Consider the following 22,688-nt stretch of genomic DNA (forward strand, 5'->3'; position numbering starts at 1 on the left):
TAAACTGACTTGAAGCTTGTTAAGGGAGTGTGTCAGTAGAAGCCAGTTAGACACTGGAACCTGCAACATCAGGATGAGTTTTAAAATTGCATCAGTACAAGTCAAAGATATCACTACAAGTCAAAATTTCTGAGCCTTCTTTCTACCCCTGCAAATTTTATGTTCAGATTTCAGTGCCTGGAAAAATAATGTTCATTGTTAAATTCATTTCCTGAGGCTGTTATAACAATAGGAGTATCAGATCATTATATTGTTTTAAGGTCCACCCGTGCCTGACATCATAAAAGCTCCTCTGCAGACAAGAACGTAGATCGAGACACGGTCCTATCCCTTAAAATCATGCAACATAAGTTGGGTTCTGGAAATAAACCTTCAAAACTTATTTGGTACTGACCAGGCTGTGTTGGGGGCTGCCTTCTAGGCCCAATCCCACGTCCTCCTCCCACCTTTACCTCTCCCACATCTGGGATTCCCAGGAAGGAAGCAGCCGAACAGATGACTAGAGCCAAACAGCATGTCTGCCATTGATTCACTCATGCCCCCTCTAACTACTGCCATGGCTGTGAAGAAAAGAAGATAGTCTCCTACCAAAACATTAGGGAAACGTATTTTGCAGTTCTAGGTAACATAGATGAGCAGGATTTGGGGCTTCCAGGAAGAATTTTCTGAAGTGTCGTTGTGAGTTGTTTCATATTGTTTCCTCTGTTTAGCTTACTCTTGTATTTTTGTTTTTCTTTCTTGGAAACGAGCAGAAAGGAATTAAATGCCTACAAATCTGGACAGTTTAATGGACGTTTATGGAAGCCCAGTTGATGGAAGCCTCTGTTAAGTGCTATAGAGGCCTTGAGAGGGTACAAAGTGAGGCTTCCAGGACATGGTATTTGGGGCAGACAGTCAGGCATGCAGCCAGACAGCCTGCGTTCAAATGCAGCTGGCCTCTCACACAGTTCATTTTCTTCTATAATGAACTGATGGTAGCACCAAAGGAGAATTGCTGGAGCTTTCACTTCCCTCTTCTAGAGGCTATCTTTTGGTTAAAAAAGTTAAAAATGGTTGTATCTTGTCTGCGGGGTAGAATGGAGGACGTTGTGTCCAAATATATATTGTCATGATGAACATTTCTTGAGCATGCCCTTTCTGTGCAGTATTCAATTTTAACCTCGGAGTCACTCTTTGAGATTGATACTGTTATTAATCCTAGTTTAGGAAACGTAATCTCAGAAAAGTTAAGTGACGAGCCTAGGACGCTACAGCCAGTAAATGGAGGAGAGTGTAACTAGAGAACCTGCCCCCTTACCCACCATGCTCTACTGCTTCCTTCCAATCACAAGAGAACCCTGATGGATTCTGTTCCAACCAATAAAATGGGTATATGCTTGTGTCTGTACAGACAGAAGTCCCAACGGGAGTAAAGATGTTTCCCAGAGTGGAGCAGGATAAGTATTTTATAGCTTAAATTTTAAAAACTCATGCTTTCCCCTTTCCTCTAAAAAAATTTTTTTTTCATTATTGTGGTCTAAATACTAGTAGGCAGGAGAATTGAGAAAATTATATGGGACACTAGAATGTTATTCTTTCTTTCAATTATCTTTATGATTTAAAAAGATGGCCACATAGAGAACATAGATCCTACTGGAATAGGAAGAAAGTGAGCATTTTATAACCTGTTAGGATGTAGATAAGTGTTACTCAGGTTTAGTGTGCATTCAGGACATCTGGAGACTTGTTAAAAGCACTTGTTCTAGAACCTCACCCCCAGGATTCTGATAAGGCCTGTGGTTGGGTTCAGAAATCAGCATTTTGAAAAGGAGATTCTGATGCATGTGGTCTACATACTACACTTTGAGACCTGAGATTGAAGGTTGGGAACACTTTAGTATCTGGCCTTCCCGTTGTTCAAAGCCAGCGCTTCTTGAATAGTTTCCTTTGAATTCTTTCCTATCCCAAAGTCTTCAGCGAACCCCCTTTGGATTACTAGTTCTTAGAATAACTGTACTCTAATAATAATTACAATAATAAAGGTTGAGTTTAGTTTAATAATGGGGACTTCTATAGGAATAATCTGATTAATTGAACAAATTAGTTGGGCACCAATTTACACAATTCTTACAGAATATGAAATTGCTATAAGCAATAGAGGAGGAAAGCCCCAGTGATTTCAGTAATAGAGTAAATGCCTTCAGGACTTGAGCGCAGCCTCAGGGATGTCAGCCCCACAGTAAATGCCTTGTTAATACTTGCATATCGTTACTTAGAGAGTTTGCTAATGATTATACTAATATTTTTATTCTACCCGTAGTGTATATTGAATATACACTATGTGCAAGGCATCTGCCAGGCTTTGTAGAGCACAGAAAATTGTATAAGACTCAGACCCTGGCCTAAAGCAACTTGCAGTTTATGGAATTTGACATTGCTTATGCCTGCAAGGACTCTGTACTCATAAACAATTACTTTTCCATGAGTAATTTATGGCCACTTAAAAGCAATGCACATTTGAGAGTAAAAAAACAAATATTAGGGGTGACAGTTTAAAAGGACACATGCTTCCTATTTCTTCTCATCTCTTCCATGTGCCACAGTTTCTACTTCTTATTACAGGGTCGGAGTGGCCTTTTGTGAAAAGAGAAAATCATAAAAAGTAGACATAAAGTGACTGCAAGTGATTTCTCCAATTCCTTCCCATGTGACATCCTATGACAGTTTCTCTCTGTCTATTTCTATGTCTTATATAGGACAGCCTACTATGGGGTATAACCCAACAAGGCCTATAGTCAGTCCTAACACTGAATGTTAACTGGCTGATACCTCCACTCAGGAGAAATGCTGGAATCCTCACATATGCTGGTTCATTAAAAAAAATAATGAAGACTTGGATCACTGCATAGTATGTATAAATGTCTAACCACTATGCTGTACACCTGAAACTAATATAAAATAATATAGAATGTCAACTGTAACTGGAAAACAAATAATAAAAAAGACACAAATTGGTAAGCTTATCACACATTAAAAAAAAAATCTGCTGGTAAAAAAAAAAAAAAAGAAATGGAGACTTTGAAGGGTCCCTACTAACACTACTAACAGTGTGGTCTGAGTAATGACTACTGGTCCAGGCCCTTGGGCTTTTTTCTTACCTGGCAGAAGAGCAAACATTCAGAAACTGTTTAGCAAACATTCAGCAATTTGATAGAGTAATTTCATGACTCCAAAATTTAATAATAAAATAATTGAATTTTTAATTTGTGTTTCTTTATCTTTTTAAATTTTATTATTCTATTAATTACTTTTATTGTATTTATAAAAGTATTGGCTCATGATGATTTGGAATGAGAATTAAAAAAAAAACAACTGGTCCTTCATCACAGATAGTTTGAGAAATACTGTTTAAGAAACATTTCTTGATGCAGAAAGTGTTCAACTTCCCTTCCTTCACATTAGTTTCTTTTTTTCACCTTGTACATTTTTGTCAGCGCAAATGCCTAGATATTAGTTTTTTTTAGACAATGTGATAACAGGAAGAAAGAGACTTATTTTGATTATAAATATCATTAAATCCCTACATAGCCATTAAATTATTCTCTTTTAAAACCACATTAAAGTGCTTCCAAGATTAAGCATTTGAAAGAGAAAGGCAGTTTTAAAAACGAAAGTTGTCTTTTTAAACCACAGCTTTGTTTTTGCCAAAATATGATATTAAATTTCTATTAAGTGTATGAAGCCAATTTGGCAGGCTAAAACTTCAGAGGTGAGACATGTAAATAACTAAGGAGAATTAACATTTGAAAGTATCTGTGTCAGGGTGCTTGGCTGATACTGTCCACTGAGCAAGATCTCGCCTAGTCGAACATGCAGGAGCCCTTAGGTCAGCCAGACAGACTAACAGATCGTTACCCTGAACTTCAGAAGGGGACAGACCACTTCTAATATCCTGTATGTCTGTGAATTTAAATCCACAACCATTTTAGACTACTTCTATTTTCATTTGCAAGAGTTAATCCTTAGAAATTAAGAACCCTTCCTTTGTACATGAAGGATTTCTTGACAGAGTCCTTTCTTGTCAAGTAAGATGAAAACTAGATAATTCTTTACATAAGCAGATATAGAGATAAAAATGAATAATGGCAAAGTTAAAACATGTTGTAAAAGCAGAGAAATAAAAGTAATGGTTATTCTAGGTGTCCTTGAGCTGTCCAAGTAAGTGATGGTATGACAGACAAATATGGTGGAATTGGCACTCACATGGGCATTGCCCAAAGTTCACATGAAAAGAGTTTTATTAGAGACGCTACCTACTTCTTTTTTCTTCCACCTGATTAATCAACTTGAACCTTTTCCCTCTCTAATTTTTTAGGTGTAATGCAAATGTTGGTCAGGGACACCGTGCCTTCTAAACAGATAGGACTGGCTGCAAACTACACGCTACATCTTGTGCAAAGTCTAATATTTCCCACAATTCCAAAGACCTCTCAGAGACTTAAGTTTTGGGTTGCCTGGCTCCAAAAGCCTGCTTTTGCTTCCTTTGTTTGGTTTCTGCTTCACCTTTCCCCTCTTCCCTCTTGGCCTGCTGACTCTGTTCACACCCAGATGTCCCCCTATGCTCTGTGGTGCAGGGCCCGTGTCCTCTCTCCTCTCTCTGCCCTTGCCTTTCCTTCCTTCCGAGCTCCAAATCTTCTCACTCTGTTACACAGAACAATGAAGCTCTGTATATCCCCCTCCCAAATTCACTGTAGCCCACCACTGCATAGCCGGGGCCAAACACGGAGGCTTCTGACTCTTTGAATGGGACCTGCCCTCCTTAGATGACTATTTGGACTTAAAACAGTAATTTTTTTTTTTATGCTGGTAAATTTTATTTTAACCAGGTTTGATAATTTGCAGTTTGTGGTAATTTAAATAAGGAGCTAGACTGGGGGGGGGGGTCTGTAAACTTTTTCCATAAAGGGCAAGAGAGTAAATACTGGGGGTGCCAAAAACATAGATACACATGACTTGTATTCCTCTTTTGTTATTGGTATGTATTGAGTATTACAATTTTAATACTGTTTTCCTTTCTTTAAGATGCGTATACATTTTTTTTGGCACCCTCTATATTTTAAGCTTTGATGGCTGCATATGGTCTCTGTCACAAATACTCAACTCTGCTGTTACAATTTGAAAGCAGCCATAGGTAATATATAAACAAATGAATGAGGCTGTGTTCCAATAAAACTTTGACAGAAACAGATCAAAATTGTCTGTGATTAAAATATTTTTAGAAGTATTGCCTATTTAAGAATACAGGATTTTTTTTCCCCTTACAATCTCTACAAGTGATTATTTATATGTAATCTACAACTGGCATGTAAATATATATTTTCTTTGCTTAATCTGTTGGCTTTGGGTGAAATGCAAATCATTTCTACATGTTCATTTAAAAGTAGGGGCTTTCGAAGGTAATATCACATTCATCTAGTCTGAGTAAAAGTAATCACATTTTGTTACCTTTAAAAAACAAATTTTTAATGATTTCATTGGTCTTATCTCAAAATAGTATAAATTCGTGAAGTGTCCCTGTATATTTTCTGCTTTGTTAGTCTACCCTGAATTTATATAATATTTAATGCAAAGCAGGAATCTGCACAAGTACAATAAAATCACACACAAGGCAAAGGTATTAAAGTGACAGTATGTATTATTATTATTTAGCTGTAAATGTGTGAAAAGGATACTATAACATTTTTCTACATTATTGCTTTGAGATGGTTGTCTCTAACCTTTTTGGCCATATATCTGCAAAACTTTTTCAGCATGCATCTTCAAAACATGTATCTCATTTATTTATAAATTATATATAGGAGCTACTATCATTAGCTAATATTTCAAGGCACGATATACTGAGGGTGAGACTTTGCATTTATCATAGTCTTATAGAACCAAGGTAGATAATAGACTTCAGATGATGTTCCTCTGTTTTGGCCAAGCTCTTGTCAGATCTGATTAAATTTGTCATTACTTTTACCTTGTAATATAGGTGATAGAAAGCTCTTACTAGGAGAAGAAATGTCAGCTCTGTGACTTACACATTATTTATGTGGGTTCCTTGCATAAATCTTGCTCATTGTAGGATGCTTTTAGTTTCAGGGTACATATTACAATCTGTAAATTGACATGACAGACCCATCGCTGTTCAGTGCACTCAAGGCGAATGAATGGAGAGGGCAAGCCCACCCCCTCAGCTCTGTGGAAGCCCCTTTCTTCCCCTGAGGGCATCTCGGGTACTGTGAGGCCATATCCTCGGTGGAGCTGGCTCAGGGCACAGTGCCAACCCAGAAGCTGAATACCGGCTAAAAGGCTTTCATTTTTAAAGAAAATAAATACAAATGGAGGTTCCAATATTTTCTTCCCACATCACAATAAATTGTCTGTGGGTCTACATAAACCACAATATTTATGAAACCAAAGTTGATAGAAATGTTTTTCTTATTTAAATCTTATGCTCATATTGTGATTTAGCTCTTCTTTTGTTTATTTTTTGTTCACACAGCTAGTTTTTAGGATAGAGCCTGGGTAGTGTTTCTTTCAGTGTTCTATAATTCTAGCAGTGTTTTTGCGCAGTAGGTGAACATAAATAATACATGTACACACGTTTCGCTCTAAAATGGTCTCAAGGAATGTTTAGTAATCATTACTTTATTGTCAGTCTTGCTGAGGAGGGATGGCATATATATATATATATATATATATATATATATATATATATATACCCCCTTGCAGATAATATTAACAAATTGTTTTCTTGGGCCCTATCAGCTTATTGCTGTTTATATTTGTAGCATCTAAATGGAGTCACACTATTTATTTAAACTGTATTCTCTAATTTGCACAGTTAATTTCTTTTTGCTCTCATTCTGCTGTCCAAGTTAGTCATTCATCTCAGTATGTTGCTACAAGTGATTCATGGAACATTCTTTTTATTTCATCATTTTAATCTTTGATAAAAGTGTTAATTTGGGGCACTTTTATATACCTGCATGATAAAGTAGATTAGGCAGTCCAGGCCTGTGGGATTAACATGGACAGAGGTGAGTGCTTGGTCCATGAAAGGTGGCAGGAGTATGGCACTGAGGCCCTTCATTGGTTCATGGATGCCACATTGACAAGATGTCCATAAGGAGCCCCACTTACTGCTCCCAGGATGTCTCTAGAAATCAAGAGAGACAACCAATAGTCATTCCCTTCTCGAGAGAAGCTATATCATTCACTTGATTGAACAGAAGAGTGTCCTCGACCCTGGCTGCATAACCAATCCAGGGAGCTTTACAGAAATCCTGAGGCCAGTTAGAATTTCTGGGGCGCGACCCAGCATCTGTATTTTTAAGGGCTCCCCTGATGATTTATCGCACAGCAGACATGGAGAGTTATAATTCAAGAGGCTAACAAGCTGATTAGGTCAATAGAAGAAAAATAAAAAGTGGGAGGCCCAGTAAATATGAAGGAATTCAATAGAAGAAAGGAAACTACCCTGTTATAACAAGGAAAGGGTGGGGAAAAGATGGAACAATTTTGTAGCTTCAAATTGAGGTAGTAACGTGCATCCTCTTCCCTTGACTGCTTATTGATCACAGTGTGAAGGTTAAGATGTTGCCTGAGAGAACCAAAGACTTAGGAATTGATCCAGGAGTGTCTGAAGGGCTTTGAGGTCTTTGGCGTTGGAAGGAGACTTAGGGACAAACACTTCTAACTTAGATGATCTTTGAGGGCCTTTTGGCGGATGGATATTTCACCCTGGTATACACACTTGCACAAGTGCTCTCATTTAGCCAAAAATACCTTATAAGGAACCCATATATTTATACTTAGAAGATGTATTTGGTTTTGGAGATGTGGCAGGGCTGTCAGCCTAACAAAGGAAAATAGGCTGTCAGCCTATTTGACTCTGTGCCACTCAGTTGATCTTTATCACATATTGGCTTGCTTGTCGCAGAAGAATGTCCACCTGGAGCCAGCCTGTGAGGGCAGGAAGTCTTCCCTTTCCGTAGTTCTGGGGTCTGGTGAAGCATCTTCCATCCAATACATATTGATTATTTGCCAGTGACCCCTGCGAACTCTGCTTTTGTTGTAGGAAGCAGTACAAGTATTGATTAAGCACTCAGCTGATGTCAACGCAAGGGACAAGAACTGGCAGACGCCCCTCCACGTGGCAGCAGCCAATAAGGCTGTCAAGTGTGCAGAAGTGATCATTCCCCTGCTGAGCAGCGTGAACGTCTCCGACCGAGGGGGGCGCACAGCCTTGCACCACGCTGCTCTGAACGGCCATGTGGAGGTGGGTGTCCTCATCATCAGGCAGGAGTCCTCCCTACAGACCCTCCCTCTTAGCTCCACATGGAACCTCATCTTATTGCTCGGACTTTTAAAGAATGTGGTGATAATATTTGTAACGCCAAACCTTAGGCAACTGTATCTTTTTAAATTTAGAGCCCCAATGGATTCCACAAAGCTGTCACCTGTCTTTTTCCTCTTGATACACATGCCACAGGGTTGGCTGTGACGTCATCTTCCTACTTTATTTGAACTCCCGATCTCTGACCTGCCTTTAGATTTGACACTGATTTGGCTCATCACCAGCAGGTGGTGAGGGGCCCTCCCCAGTGCAGAGTGGACACTTGATTTCATTGTTGGTTATCTTTCAGATGGTCAATTTACTGTTGGCCAAAGGGGCAAACATCAATGCATTCGACAAGAAGGACCGGCGTGCTCTGCACTGGGCAGCATATATGGGTAAGGATTCCATGAATGGAAAGCACAGTGCAGATAACCATAATTAAAGAAGCCACGGATCTCTCATTGACCATCTAGGTTTTCTCTTCAGCAAGTCTGACTTCTTTCAAACTTGGGATTCAATTGAATTAAGATTTAGGCCATTTTACTGGCATGCGTCCAACACTCTAGTTGGGCACTTGCTTTGTCAGAGATTTTATTGCTCCTACAAAGAGAAAAGGGAATTAATTGTGGCTTGGACCTCATCGAATGGGTTTCAATCTGGATTGGAAAGCTGCACAAATTGTGCTTATTTTAAGTTGTGGCAGCAAGATAAGGTGTTTAAAAAGAAACAGGACTGGCTAGCACGTCAAGGGCATAAATTCCATTTGTCTTTTTGTTTATAAATATTTTTGAAAGAAACAAAAAGGAAAGCTGGATGGTCAACGCTCTGACTGCTGTGTAGGTTGAGGTGACCAGAGAGTCAGCATGGATTTTCCTTCTCCTCCACTGCCAACAAAGCTGAGGACTTGCAGTCCTTGCTTCTGCCAGCTTGGATGGGGGAGATGAAGGAAGAAGTTACATTTCTACATTTTTCACTTTGGTTGGCACCAGTACCATTGACAAATGATGGACCTTGTAGAGTTTATTCTTAGTGTGGAACTGTGGGAAATGAAGATCATCCTTTGTGCTTCTAATTGGAGAGCATCCTGCAATTAGAAAAGCAGACAAGATTCTATCAGCACCAAGTTATAAACAACCCGAATGCCCAGCCCCAGGAGAGTGTGTCGGTAAATTATGGCAGAGCTCCACAATGAGACACTCTGCAGTAACTACAGTGATGATGTCATTAGTATTTATTAACATAGAAAGTTTCTGTGCTGTGTTAAGTGAAAACAGATCATAGCACAGCATGAATAATATGATCCCAATTAAAAAAATCTATAGCATAACAATCTGGCATATATTATACACTGAAATGTTGATTGACTGTCTCCAGGGATTGGTGATTGTGGATGATTTTGGTTTCCTTTGAACACCTTTTAGCCTTTTCTGAATTCTTTTTAACAAGCATACAGGCCTTTAATCACCATAAAAAGAAAAGCATTAATTGTGGGGAGAAAAAAGAGAGTGGGTTGGGACAGGGTGAAATTAACTATGTGCTATAGATAGGTCTGAATGAAACTTTGTGCTTAAAAAAACCCAAATCTTAAGACTTTGTGACCATTATAATTTTTTTAAAGCTGATACAGTCTTTTGAGTTGACTGAAGCAGATTGGATGTCTGCATGGTACCTATAGGACAGTGAACATTCGCCAGATTGATATTCAGGCAGGTACACACACTAAGCTAGTGTGAGATGGGACTCAAAGAACCCAGGGTTTCAAGTTTGTTCTTTGCTGATGTATAGTTAAAACCTTGTGTAGAATTGCTTTAAAGAAGTAAAGTCATCATTTTTTGTGTCATCAGGATACAAAAAGGAAAAAATATATAGATGACTGTCTTTAGGGAATACAGGACAAAACCATGAAAAAAGATAGCACCACTTAAGCTTAAGATAGCACCACCTGCAATTGAAATTAATTTTTCTATATACAAGTCTTAGAGAAAGTGATTCAAATGTCTCTCACACACACGTCTCTCTCTCTCTCTCTCTCTCTCTCCCTCCCTCCCTCCCCTCTTTCCCTCTCTCCCTCTCCCCCTCTCCCGCTCTCTTCTCTCCTCTCTCCTCTCTCCTCTCTCTTACACACATACACATACATTACATACACATTTTAGACCCAAGAATCAGTACTCATCTTCTACCCTTTAATTATCACCCATGTTTAGAGTAATGACCCTGGAGCATCAAGCTATCTTCAGTCAAAAAATAAAGGTCAAATACACTTATCATATCATATGTAGTGAGATAGGGAATAAAGAAAAATATTCTAGAAAATATGCCAACAAGAGTTGAAACTAGAAGGGTTTTCTGTATTGCCAATAATTCACAAGAATACTTATAAGTTGAACCATATGAAATTACCATTTTTGTGGTCAAAAAAAGTGGTCAAACAGCAGCAATTTCATATGACTTAACAATCATCTGCAGTCATTCTGACTGACTTTTTCTTCCATTAGTATTTCCAAAACAAATTGTCATTGTTAGACTTTCCAGTGAAGAATGGCAATTGGTTTCAAAAGCATTGCTTTCATTTTCACATAATTTTTTTAGGCTGTGGTACTAACGTATGAGTAGAACCTTGTTATTATTTATTTGTGATCATGCATCACTTCTATTAGATCTCCTTGAAGGGAAGCCTCACGTAGGAATCATCTTTTCTTCCCCACATCATTTATGTCAAGTCTGGTGCATAGTAGGCACTCACTAAATGTTTGTTGAATATTTGCCATGAACCAGCTTTTGATAAATAGCTCAGCAAAATGCTGATGGCAGTGAAAACTAATAGTGCTAATTTAGGTGGAAGGGATCGTCAAATGGTCCTATAAAGGTTAATGCTGTTTTCTACTGCTTGCTTTCTAAAGGCCACCTGGACGTCGTGGCATTGCTCATTAACCATGACGCAGAAGTGACGTGTAAGGATAAGAAGGGTTACACCCCCTTGCACGCCGCAGCCTCCAATGGACAGATCAGTGTGGTCAAACATCTCCTGAATCTGGGAGTGGAGGTGAGCTATGGTTAATGCATCACCCCGTGGTGGATCTGTTGTTTGGAAATAAAATCCTGTGTATTTGTGGGTTGTACATTGTTCTGAAATGAAATCTTGTTTGTATTTTAATTCAAGGGGAAAAAACCCCTCATTTCTAGCATCCTCTCTTTTGAGTTTACATGGGCAGCTAATGAAGCACAATGAGGGTATCTCTAAGTAGTGGAAACCCAGAAACAAACTAACTTTTTATATCAACATAGATAGAGAAATAGTTAAATATATATAAGTAATACATATTAACCAGTCATTTTTTAAAGACTGGCTAGAATTCCTCATCCCAACTACAGAATTTAGCCTTCTAAATTGTGGCTTACAAGCAGAAATGAATGAGTGAATGGTAAGGACCCAGAGCAGAAATGTCCAGTGCTAAGCTGGAGAGGTCAGCCCAACCTCATTTTCCTTCAGGTAACAGAACAGGAGCAGTGGTGAAGCTCTGGGACATCCTGTCCCTGGAGGAAAGGAAAACCAAGTTGCTTGCAATATTGAGACCATGATATTGTGAAACCCAGCAGTTGGGACAGGTCTGGGAAAGCAAGAGAGAGCCATGAGCTAAATTTCCTGGACAGATCCATGGCTCTGCTATAGAATGCGGCCTTGTGAGGTGTCCGACAGCACAGCCAAACCCACAATGCTTCTGACCCCAACTTCTGAGTTTCAGGCCCTTTTATTGCTCCCCTGCTCAGTTCTGCTTTGACCTTTCTAGGCAGCTTTGCCTTTCACTTCTTATCCCTTCCCTAGTGCCAAAATGTCTCTCCACAAGTTGAAACCTCTAACTCTTCCTCCCCGGTTCACTTTTTGCCACGCTGACTTTTTGCTGACCTTTACCTCCAGTGACAAGCATTTCCAGGAAGACCACACTGGGGCAAGAGTAAGCTTTGAAAAATTACATTGACAAATGGATGTTTCCTTTCTCTGGGAAAGCCATTAGGCTTTTTGTGGAAAATGGGGTAAATTGGCTCCAGTGATTTTCATTGCCCTGTTTTGGACTCATTCGCAGATTGATGAAATCAATGTCTATGGAAACACGGCGCTTCACCTGGCCTGCTACAACGGGCAGGACACTGTCGTTAATGAGCTGACTGACTACGGTGCTAACGTGAACCAGCCCAACAACAGTGGGTTTACCCCTTTGCATTTTGCTGCTGCCTCCACACATGGTGCTTTGTGTCTTGAGCTGTTAGTAAACAACGGGGCAGACGTTAACATCCAGGTATGACACTCTTAGTCTCTCTCTCTGTTAAATAACTTTGCATTCAGCCTCTGTTTGAGCAAAATCAGCTGCTGTAAATTATGTCAAGTTTTAATGATTTGTGACTCTGAGGACCTTGACTGCCACAGCCTCATCCTGCATTGGGGTGCTAGAGAAGTTTAGCTGTGTTGTTTCTACGGGAGTGGTGGTACCAACTGGAAAACATTGAGGTTTTAGCCACATGTCCTTGGTAGTTCCAGAGCAAATGGTGGGTCTCGGGGATGTTGACTTGGCCCAGATTCTAATACTGAGGTGAACGTTAAGCTGATAGGGCAGAGCTGCTAAGAATCAAACGGAAGGCCCAATCTCATGATCTCAGGTCTGTTCCTAACCCTGGCATGGCCCTCCAAGGAGTTTCTGAAATGCCTTCCCATAGGAAACCCCCGATAGTGGCTTCATTGATATAACATTGACCTGGTCCTAATGGTGAGTCCTTTATTAAGCAAACCTACTGAGGCTATCTAGTGCCCTCTGTGTGGTACAGAGAGAACACTCCAAGATGAGATGTGATCTCTGCCCTCTAGGAAGTTACAATATGGTAGGGAAATAATGCACTCAGATAATCAAGAGGCAAGAGACAATGTGATGAGTGGCATGAGAGAGTAATAAAAACATTGCAAACTATAAGAAGCAACGGTTGACTTGCTCCTTGCTTGGGCATCAGAAATGGAGATTACTTTTCAGCGGAGATTCAGAAGGTTGATATCAGGAGATGAGGAAGGATAGCAAGAATTTGAGAAAGGTATTCCAGAAAGAACAGCATGAGCAAAGGGGTTGGGAGTTCTGGCTAGGAAAAACTCTGGGTAAACTTTAGATAACTAGTCAGCTTCATTGTAACAGGTAACCAAGAGGAACTTATGCATGCAGCCTTCATGATCCTGGTTACATCTCTTGAATACATTTAGATTATAGAGGAACAGCCTATTCTGTGCCAAGTGACCTTATACTCATCCTCAGCTTCCCTTCTCCCAAGCACACCGAAATCCTGAAGCAAGGTCCCAGTGTATTCTGCTGCTGCTTTTGAAAAATTATTTCCAAGATTTAATATCAAGAATATTGGATCAATCTATTTTCATGACCTTCTCTATTCACTATTAAAATCTTTTTACATTTAAAAAAATAATTTCTAACAGTGGGGAAATATGGGACAAATTTTCAGAATAACAATTTATTGTGCTGGCGTAGGGTATAAATCATATGAAAGAAAGGAGCCAGGAACAATCTGAAATGTGACCTGACCAAGGAAGGCGGCCTCTCTACTGGCTAAGGAGTTTGGGCTGCTATAGGCTGTGGGGGTCAGTAGTCATTACAGAGGTTATGTGATCAGAACTGAACATGAGAAACAGTAATCTGGCCACAGAACACCCGAGACAGACAACATAAAGAAAAAAAAAAAAAAATATATATATATATATATATATATATATGACTACATAAAATTTTAAACTTTTATATGACAAGACAAAAAAAAGAAAAAATGAAAAAAAAACTCATAAAATTGAAAAAGGAAGAACTCAGGGAAATTTTTCTGCAATATACATGATAAGCAAAGAGTTAATATGCTTAATATATAAAGAGCTCATAAAAATCAATAAGAAAAAGTCTGATAACCTATTAGAAAATATAGGCAAAGGCAGATCACAAGATAGAGAATACAATGTCCATTAAACCTGTGAAAAAATATTCAGTGTCACTAATAATTAGAAAAATGCAAACTAATACACATATTAGCCTTTAAGATTGGAAAATATCAAAAAGGCTAATAATACCTAGTGTTATCAATTAAAAAATTAAAATGCAATAAGTCAATATGAACCAATTTTTTAGTTTTAAAAAGTTATATGTGGGGTGGCCGGTTAGGTCAGTTGGTTAGAGCATGGCGCTGATAACACCAGGGTTACCGGTTTGATCCCCACATGGGCCACTGTGAGCTGCGCCCTCCTTAAAAAAAACAAAAAAAACAAAAAAACACAGTTATATGTCTATGTAGATTCATAGAAAAAGAAAAGTATCTGGAACATATGCCAATATGCTAGCAATAGTTACTCAAAGAGATAAAATTATGGTTTGATTTTTAGTTTCTTTTTTATATGTTTGCTTTTATTTTCTGATTGTGATGCAATGAACATTTGTTCTTTTTTATATCTACAAGGGGATAAAAGCTCCTTTTATTTTTATAAAAAGGAACTCAGGTAGAGTGGACCTAGAAAGAAGACAACTAGAGGATAACCAGAAGTCAAAAAAAACTGGTCTCGATAAGAGGTAATGAGGACAGGGGAATAGGAACAGCCAACAGAAGGGAAAAGCTTTGCAGAAAGAAAATCAACAGGATTTGATTAAATAAGAGATGAAGGAGTTGAAGCCAGGTGTAAGAATTGAAATTTGGCTAAGAGGTGGTACAGCATAATGGTTAAGAGTTCAGTTCTGGGACAGACTGCCTAGATTCCAAACCTAGCCTTGATTTTCAGTAATTGTATAATTATAAACAATCTCTCTGTGTATCTTAGTTTATTTATAACATTAGGGAAACATTAGTATCTCCTTCATGGAACTGTTGGAGGATTAAACAACTTAAATTACAACTTAAATTACATAAATTACTTAGAACGGTATCTGCCACATTGTAAGCTCTCAGTAAATGATTATTGTTATTAAGAGGGACATCAGGAGAAAGACTAGGTTTAGGAGGGAAAACTGATGAGTTTAGTTGTTGAGAAGCTGATTTTGAGCCTTTGGTACAGCCAGTCTGGGAAAGCTGATAGTAGAAAATGTGGTATTTTAGCGTGGGAGGAGAGCAGCAGAGAATAGAAGAAAAAAATTAGGTTGCCTCATTCACATAGAGGTGATTGATAATTGAAACTGGGAGAAAAGGATGGGATCACGCAAGGAGAGAGTACATCATAGCATGAGTAGAGAAGGGAACGGAGGACTCCAGTAACCCTTTACTCTTAGGATCAAGAAGAGGAGGAGCCAGAGAAAGGGATGAAAAAAGAAGAGTTAGAGAAGAAAGGAAGGAAATGGAGGGGAGTGTAGTGTCTTCATGAAGGTGGAAAACAGGTAGAAACGAAAAAGTAGATGAAGAGAATTTTAGAGTTCTAGATCTTGTAAGTAGAGACCATCAAAGGTCCTAAGTGAAGGTAAAAGGAAGGGACGTTAGGGGCATTGAAAAGACCAAGGAACTATAGTCCAAGGTGTGGAAAGAGTCATTATGTGTTGAAGTCGGAGAAGATGGTGGTGAGAAGCAGGAGGCTAACAGGTGGCCAAACCCTCATGGCTCCTGGACTTCTGGACACTTCTTATGCCATCATGGTGTCTGAGGGACATCCTTGAAGCCTCCAATGAAAGGAAAATTATTGAAGTTAAACAAAGTAGCTCTCTTCACCAGCCTTCATTTAATTAAGCCACCGGGTTGTCTATTCCGTCTATAAAGCATGTCTACTGATGCTCTCAGAGTGCCTGGTACCCTGGCTAGAAGGCCACTTTCTGACACCTACCTGTTTCTCCCAGTTAACTGACTAGTGGTCAATTCAGATTGGATTATAGCTTCAGCTATATGTGGTTTATCTGTTGATGACAGCCTTCTCTTCCCCATAAAATGGACCTGGAAAGCGTAGTTACTTAAGTTTAATATTTAACGTTTCCCGTGGACTGTGAATCATCAGTAGAATATCAGAAATACCACTTTAAAAACCTGAGATTTGGGTTTATGTTTTCTCTAATCTGTGTAAATGGGATATTGAATTAAATCTAGCGTTCTCCCTCAGCCTCCCTTCATCTACTCGGTCTACACCCCGTGGTTTACTAATTCGCTTGAATCCTCCATAGTTATTCCAGATGGCCTCTGGATATACAGATCATCTAACATTTCTGTGAAGCCATTCTGTCTGACTCCGGAGGTAGCTTTCTAATGGAAGTTGTTATCTCTCTGTACCATATTGCTCCTTGGATTTTGAAAGTGTTTGTAGATTGCAAGACAATTTGTATTTGTTTAGCTATTTCAAAGTTTGAGGGAAATTACATATTGAAATGTAGCCAGTTGCCACCCACATATTCACTTTGTTTTCCTCTATCCTCACAAAACATGAAAAGTGATGTCTTCAAGGGCAATTGCAAGATAACTGAGGGAGGAGGAAGGATATGTGTCCTGCACTCATTTTACAGTCCTTCATTTTGCTTAGATTGACTATGGCCCTGTCTTCGACTTTGTAATATTAGTTTATTTGTGATAAAATAATAAAAGACACAATACTTTATCCATTGAAGGTTCATTTATATTTTGCAAATAGGAAGAGCATGAGAAAATATAAAATACTCTTTCTTCTTTATTACATACCAAATTGCAATTTCTATAGCATCTCAAGGCTCTTTTTGGAAGCATTCAAGTAAGGGGTAAAGAAGACGCTAAACACGTAGTCTTGCCGGATACAACTTAGAAAGATAGATTCAGAAATTCCCATTGCCAAGTCACCTATATCCCAGTCACTAACATTCGCCATGCCCATGGTCTCAATTTTTTTCTATCATTGGGCCAGTAGGTCATGTAGCCCTAATAGACTGGATTTGAAGCCCATCACACGTCTACTGAAGGGCACCAGCTCCCTTCTTTATATGTACCAGGACCGAATTGTAGAACAGGTTACATTGCAGAGGTTGAAGGTGAAAACTGAATAGGCTAGAGAAAGCAGTGATAGGGACATGGCACTTGGAACTTTGGAGAAGAAATGAGGAAAGGAGAGGAATGAATGTCTGAGCCAACCACACACCGTCTCCGGCCTTTAGAATCAAAACAAAACAACAAAAAAGGACTATGTATTGGCTTTTGCAAACCAGGACTTTATGTTTCTCTTTCATTGAATTAGGAAGCCCTTTTGGGTTTCTGATTATATTTGCCCCCTCCCCCTCAGCTGACTTTAGTGTTATCCTATAGAGGCTTTGTTGCCTTCCAGTAGGGTCATTGAGCTGCGTGACTCCAGGGCACCATGCCACAGAGAACACAATGCCTTCACATTCCTGGGGAGTAACAATGGCTGTAAATTTAGGGAAGGTTTGTGGGATTTTGGAGGATGAAGAAAGAAGGCATCAGGAGTAGAATAAAAGAATGAATGGATTTCTTAGGAAAATGGTGATCAAGAAAATTAAAACACTCCATTTGGTCAAGGGTTAATCTTCCTTGGATGATGTGAAATTCTGCCCTGAAAGAGTACTAATATTTGTCATAAAATATTCTTAATCCTCATTAGTTTTCCTTCAGGACTTATGGCTGAACCATGAATTAATAGAAGAGCTTCTTGCTTAGTTAAATAAATCCTCAAAGTAACAAAAATTTCTAACTCCTAAATCTGATGGGAAAATGCACCTAGAAATTGGAAGAAGACTAAAAATTAAGAAAAAATTTTTTAGAAGCAAAGCTTTGAATAAATGGAAGAATTGAACATATCCTCTCCTTTGAGAACATACGGAATATTTTATCTTTGTCTGAAGTTCTCAGAACAGCAACAGCAACAAGGCCTCCTATGTGAAGAATTTCTAATTTCTCAGGCCGATATGAAACTCATTAGGATCCCTAGTCTCAACCTCAATATTCTAACTTGTAAAGGCTAAATAAAAAGTATTATCCTTTTGATCTTTATTAGTGTTCAAAGGCTTTTTGAAATAATGAGTTCCCTTTACATCTACACCATACAAACAAAACTGCCCCCAAATAACTGCCGTGATACTCTTAATGCTCCCTGTACCCACCTCCTGCCACCCATGTCCCTGTAAGAAAAAAGAAAATCAGCCAAGACCTGTACTCAGTGGTAGATGAACCCAGGCAAAGATCTGCAATGATAGATCTGAAGCAAACGTCACCACTGACCATGAAGTCATTCTTTGATTTTACCTAACCTCGGTGATCTCTATTTATTTGTCCCTTTGCCAAAGGCACAAACACTCCAAGGGTGAAAAAGGGTGTGGTGCTTGCTACCCCTGAAATGGGACCAGCTTTGTAAACTACTCATTATATAGAAACCCGTTACTTCTGCTTTGGCTCCCTGGCTGCAATTTAGTTAGCGACCACAAGGTTTGTGGTTACTGCTTGTTAAAGCCTGTATGCTATTTTTAGGCATTGAAAAGTGCTTAGTTAAATATTTATAGAGATAGTATTCAAATACTGAAATATTTATAGCTTTATATATATTTAACTAAATGCTAATTAGTTATGTTTTTATACTAAAAATAAGAGAAAATATTGGAGCAAAATTTAAAGAAATAGCACCACCTAGGGACAAAGTTAATGTCAACTCTGCAATTTCTGTTTTCTCTCTGCTTCAGAGTCTTGGGCTGTCATCATGTTTTTATTGAAGGGGGTATGTTTTAAATCTTTATTCCTAAATAGTTTCCAGGGTTTCAGTCCTTTGAACTGTCTGTAGTTCTGACAACCACAACCCAGGCTTTGGAATCAGATAACTTTTAAAAGCTCTCCTCCACTCTGAGGCTCGTGGTCAGTGATGGCATCTTATTCCCATTATCTTGATTGCTGCTGCTTTTCCTCTAAAAATATCATTTCAGTAAACCTTCAAGGTTACTTCCATCTTTCTTTCTCATCTATTCTGATTCAGGTTATAATCTTATAAGATGGAGAAAAGATCCTATTATTTTTTTATTTTCCATCTATCTGAGAATCTTTCACTGTAAAGATTATTTAAAAAAAAAAAAATCAAGATGCAGTTGCTGCTCTGATGAAGTCTTCCCTTGGCACAGACTGTGCATAACTTTTCCTCCTTTCTAAGGAATAGACTTATGTAATAAAAATTCTTGTGTTAAAACATTGTGGTTTTATAAGCTATTCCAGCCCGCAGTCTAAAGCTGTGTGTTGTGCAAGGTACGAATGGGGCTCCCTTTACCCCAATTCGGATTCGGTAGGCCTGGGTTTGGGCACAGAATATACATTTCTAACAAGAACCAATGTGATTTAGATGTAGGTAAAGTAGTCTTTGGTTCACTCAGAGAAACACTTCTTTAAATAATTTTTTTGTTTTCCACTGTGAAATTTTTAAAACAAAGAGTCATTTTAAAGCACGAGTATATGGCTTTCATCACAAAAATAAACTTGCATTTTTGAAACCTCATATTTTAACCTCAGACTTAAGAAAATGTTTCTCCTGAGACTTAGAAAAATAACATAGATTCGTGTGTGTGTGCGTGCGTGCGTGTGTGTTGTGTGTTTTAACAATACTCACAGCATGAAAGAATACATTCTCCTGTGGTCTAAAATAACAGTAATATTTTCTTTGGGGTAGTACTATTTTAAGAAGAAATTCTGTAAATGATGATTTCTTAAATGTGTGGAACTTCAGTGTTTGGTATAATGAAATCAGTGTATGGATTCTGTACATTTTCCATGTTTTGGCTTAATCTGTGTTCCTTCATTTATACTTTGAATAATGAAGAGACATATAAATTCAGCACACATTTCCAGGTGATCATTAAAATGGCAATATGCTAAATAGTTGCATGCTTTAATGCTGTGGTTTCTAATGAGTTAAGTGAAGCAAGCGTTTCTTTTTTGCAACAATCAAGTGTTGTTTTCCTATGGAATTAGAATGTAGGGAATGGTGGAGGATTCCAGGTCAGTTATTGAAAGTTGCAGTGCTTTATAGTAGTTTGGTCCACATCAGGTCAAACAGGGCCAAGCAAATTAACACATTTGTCTTTTATCATGTGCCATAGACAAAAGTTGAAAAAATACCTTGGAAGAAACTTCCTTCAACAGTAGATCACAGGAGGTGAAAAAAATTTGGGGGGTGATTTCTTCAGTTTGAAACAGAGTAGTTTAAAAATTGTCAGTGTAACTAGAAATTTCGCGTTTCTTCTCTAAAATATTCACTTCTCTAAGCTTTTTTAAAAAAAGTAGGGTTATACAGTAGCTTGAGATATCATATATACTTTATCGTTTGCTTTCAAAAATTATCTTTTACTTCTTTGTAATTTTTTATCACACTTTTAAAAAGAATTTAAATTGATGTTTTCAGGGTATTGCCAGCGGAATCCATAGGGATGCTTCAAATTGATGTCAATGTCCATTGTTTCTCTTTTCTTTATTTTTTTAGAGTAAAGATGGCAAAAGTCCACTGCACATGACAGCTGTCCATGGAAGGTTCACACGATCACAAACCCTCATTCAAAATGGTAAGCGCGATTCTTTGTCAGTATCATTGTTTGTGCAGTTTTCTGGTCTGACTGAATTTAGCTGTCAGTCATCTGAACATGAAAGACCATGCTCTGTTTTAGAGTTTACTGAGCTTGGACTCGAACAGTTTCTTTTGGTGTACTTTGCTAGAAGCTCTTTATCAGACATATCATCACCATCCAGCTTAGGAGTGAAAACATAAAGCCACTAAGTTTCACAGTCAGTTCCCAGTCAGTCACAGATCATGTGAGTTTTGAAACTGGAAATGATGCACATACTTATATAGGCTCAAGATCCTGCATTTTTTACTTTGAAACTAATAAAAATAAGTATCGTGCAATTTCTAGCAGCAATTCTGAATTATTTTTAAATTGTAAATTCATCATAGTTCCCTAAGTCGAAACTCATTGAGCTTCTTGGGCAAAGGTAGGAAATATGAGGTGACTCAGAAGAAAAACAGGTAAGTACGTGATATAAAGGATCATAAAATCATAGGTTTGCTCGGGACCTCACATCATAATATAGTAATTTTCCAGGCTTACAACAATGGCATACTTGAACCAATGGGTTGTTTCTGCAGCCAGAGTACTAGGAAGTATCACTTCACATCATGGCTCACATTACTATTGGTGGTTCATGGCCAGCATCTGTGAGTGGATTAACCTTGACAATACAACTTCTGTTATCTTAGCAAATCTTAGAGACAATGAAAAAAACAAAAAACAACAACAACAACAAAAACAACACCAGGTTTACCCCAGATTTTAGGCTGACATTCCAGGTGCATTCAACAGTTTCTAAACTATCTTTAGTTGACCCACATTTCTACTTCTCAAAAATTCTGGCCTTAGTCAGTTTTCTTAGACCTATTTTTTTCTCATCTATAAGAATTTTCAATGACATACACTTGAATTGTTAGTGGCACTAAGTTATGTCTTAGGCATTCAGTTCATAAAACCAAACAGTCATTTCACATTTGGATGGAAGACCAGCCAGTGAAATTATGCTTAAAAAGCAAAATATCTTCAGCAAAGCACAGGAAATTTATAAGCTATTCAGTGAAACTGTAGGGGAAAGGAAATCCTAGCAAGTTTCCAGTGAGCCAGGGAAAATAAAATGAAAATTAGCTGCACAACACTCATTATTTCTAATTTGAAGCATGCGGTATGCCTTTGACATTCACTTTATTGAAAGGGCCGCTATAATTGTTTTATTTTACTCGACGTGAGCCGTGGAAGGTGGGAAGTGACCCTGTGTCTCTCTGTTGTGCAGTTTCCTCATCCCATTGTATTTGTCAGTTTCTGTATTATTCACAAACAATGTCCACTCCCTTAAAAATAAATAAAACTAGGGAGATATTTGGTATCCATTATTTAAATGTAATGTGAATTCAATCAGTGGATCTTAGCTTTGTGGCATGAAAAGCTTTGTTCCCTGTTGAAGCAATTTCAAGCACCAGTGATCAGATCAGAGAGAGAGAGCGAGCAATTTTTCACCTTGTAAACACTGCCTTCCTACAGGTCCATCCCTTAGGCCAGACAGTACTGATCATCTCCTTTGAATCACCACCATAAGCCATCTCCCCTCTGTGATGCTAGTGTGCTTACAGCAGTCCCGGGGCGCTGCTGGCTGCTTTCACCTCTCTAAAAGCCATTCTTGTGGGCCTGAAGACTTCCATGCCCTCTCCATCCTTGCTCGACTTTTGATTTGGAATGAGACCTGAAAGAAAATCTACCTCCTTTCCTCTGTGATCAAGGAGCCTGCCTCCTTCTTGGCTAGCCTGGCATCTTGCTTGTTGGTTGGGTGGGTTCCAAGGGCC

The 22,688-nt window shown here is 38.5% G+C and overlaps 1 protein-coding gene across 4 annotated transcripts in view; it reads left to right on the forward strand.

The window, feature by feature from the left end:
* ANKRD44 (ankyrin repeat domain 44) overlaps window positions 1–22,688 on the forward strand; it is a 288,736-nt gene that overhangs the window by 159,216 nt on the left and 106,832 nt on the right. For all 4 annotated transcript variants that reach the window (XM_033112215.1, XM_033112213.1, XM_033112214.1 and 1 more), the window contains exons 5-9: window positions 8,105–8,305; window positions 8,673–8,760; window positions 11,266–11,408; window positions 12,448–12,660; window positions 20,790–20,868. In XM_033112215.1, the coding sequence (XP_032968106.1) occupies window positions 8,105–8,305; window positions 8,673–8,760; window positions 11,266–11,408; window positions 12,448–12,660; window positions 20,790–20,868 (724 nt within the window). The remainder of the gene's footprint in view (window positions 1–8,104; window positions 8,306–8,672; window positions 8,761–11,265; window positions 11,409–12,447; window positions 12,661–20,789; window positions 20,869–22,688) is intronic.

Source organism: Rhinolophus ferrumequinum, chromosome 8 (assembly GCF_004115265.2).
Source record: "Rhinolophus ferrumequinum isolate MPI-CBG mRhiFer1 chromosome 8, mRhiFer1_v1.p, whole genome shotgun sequence".
In the NCBI taxonomy this organism is placed as follows: domain Eukaryota; kingdom Metazoa; phylum Chordata; class Mammalia; order Chiroptera; family Rhinolophidae; genus Rhinolophus; species Rhinolophus ferrumequinum.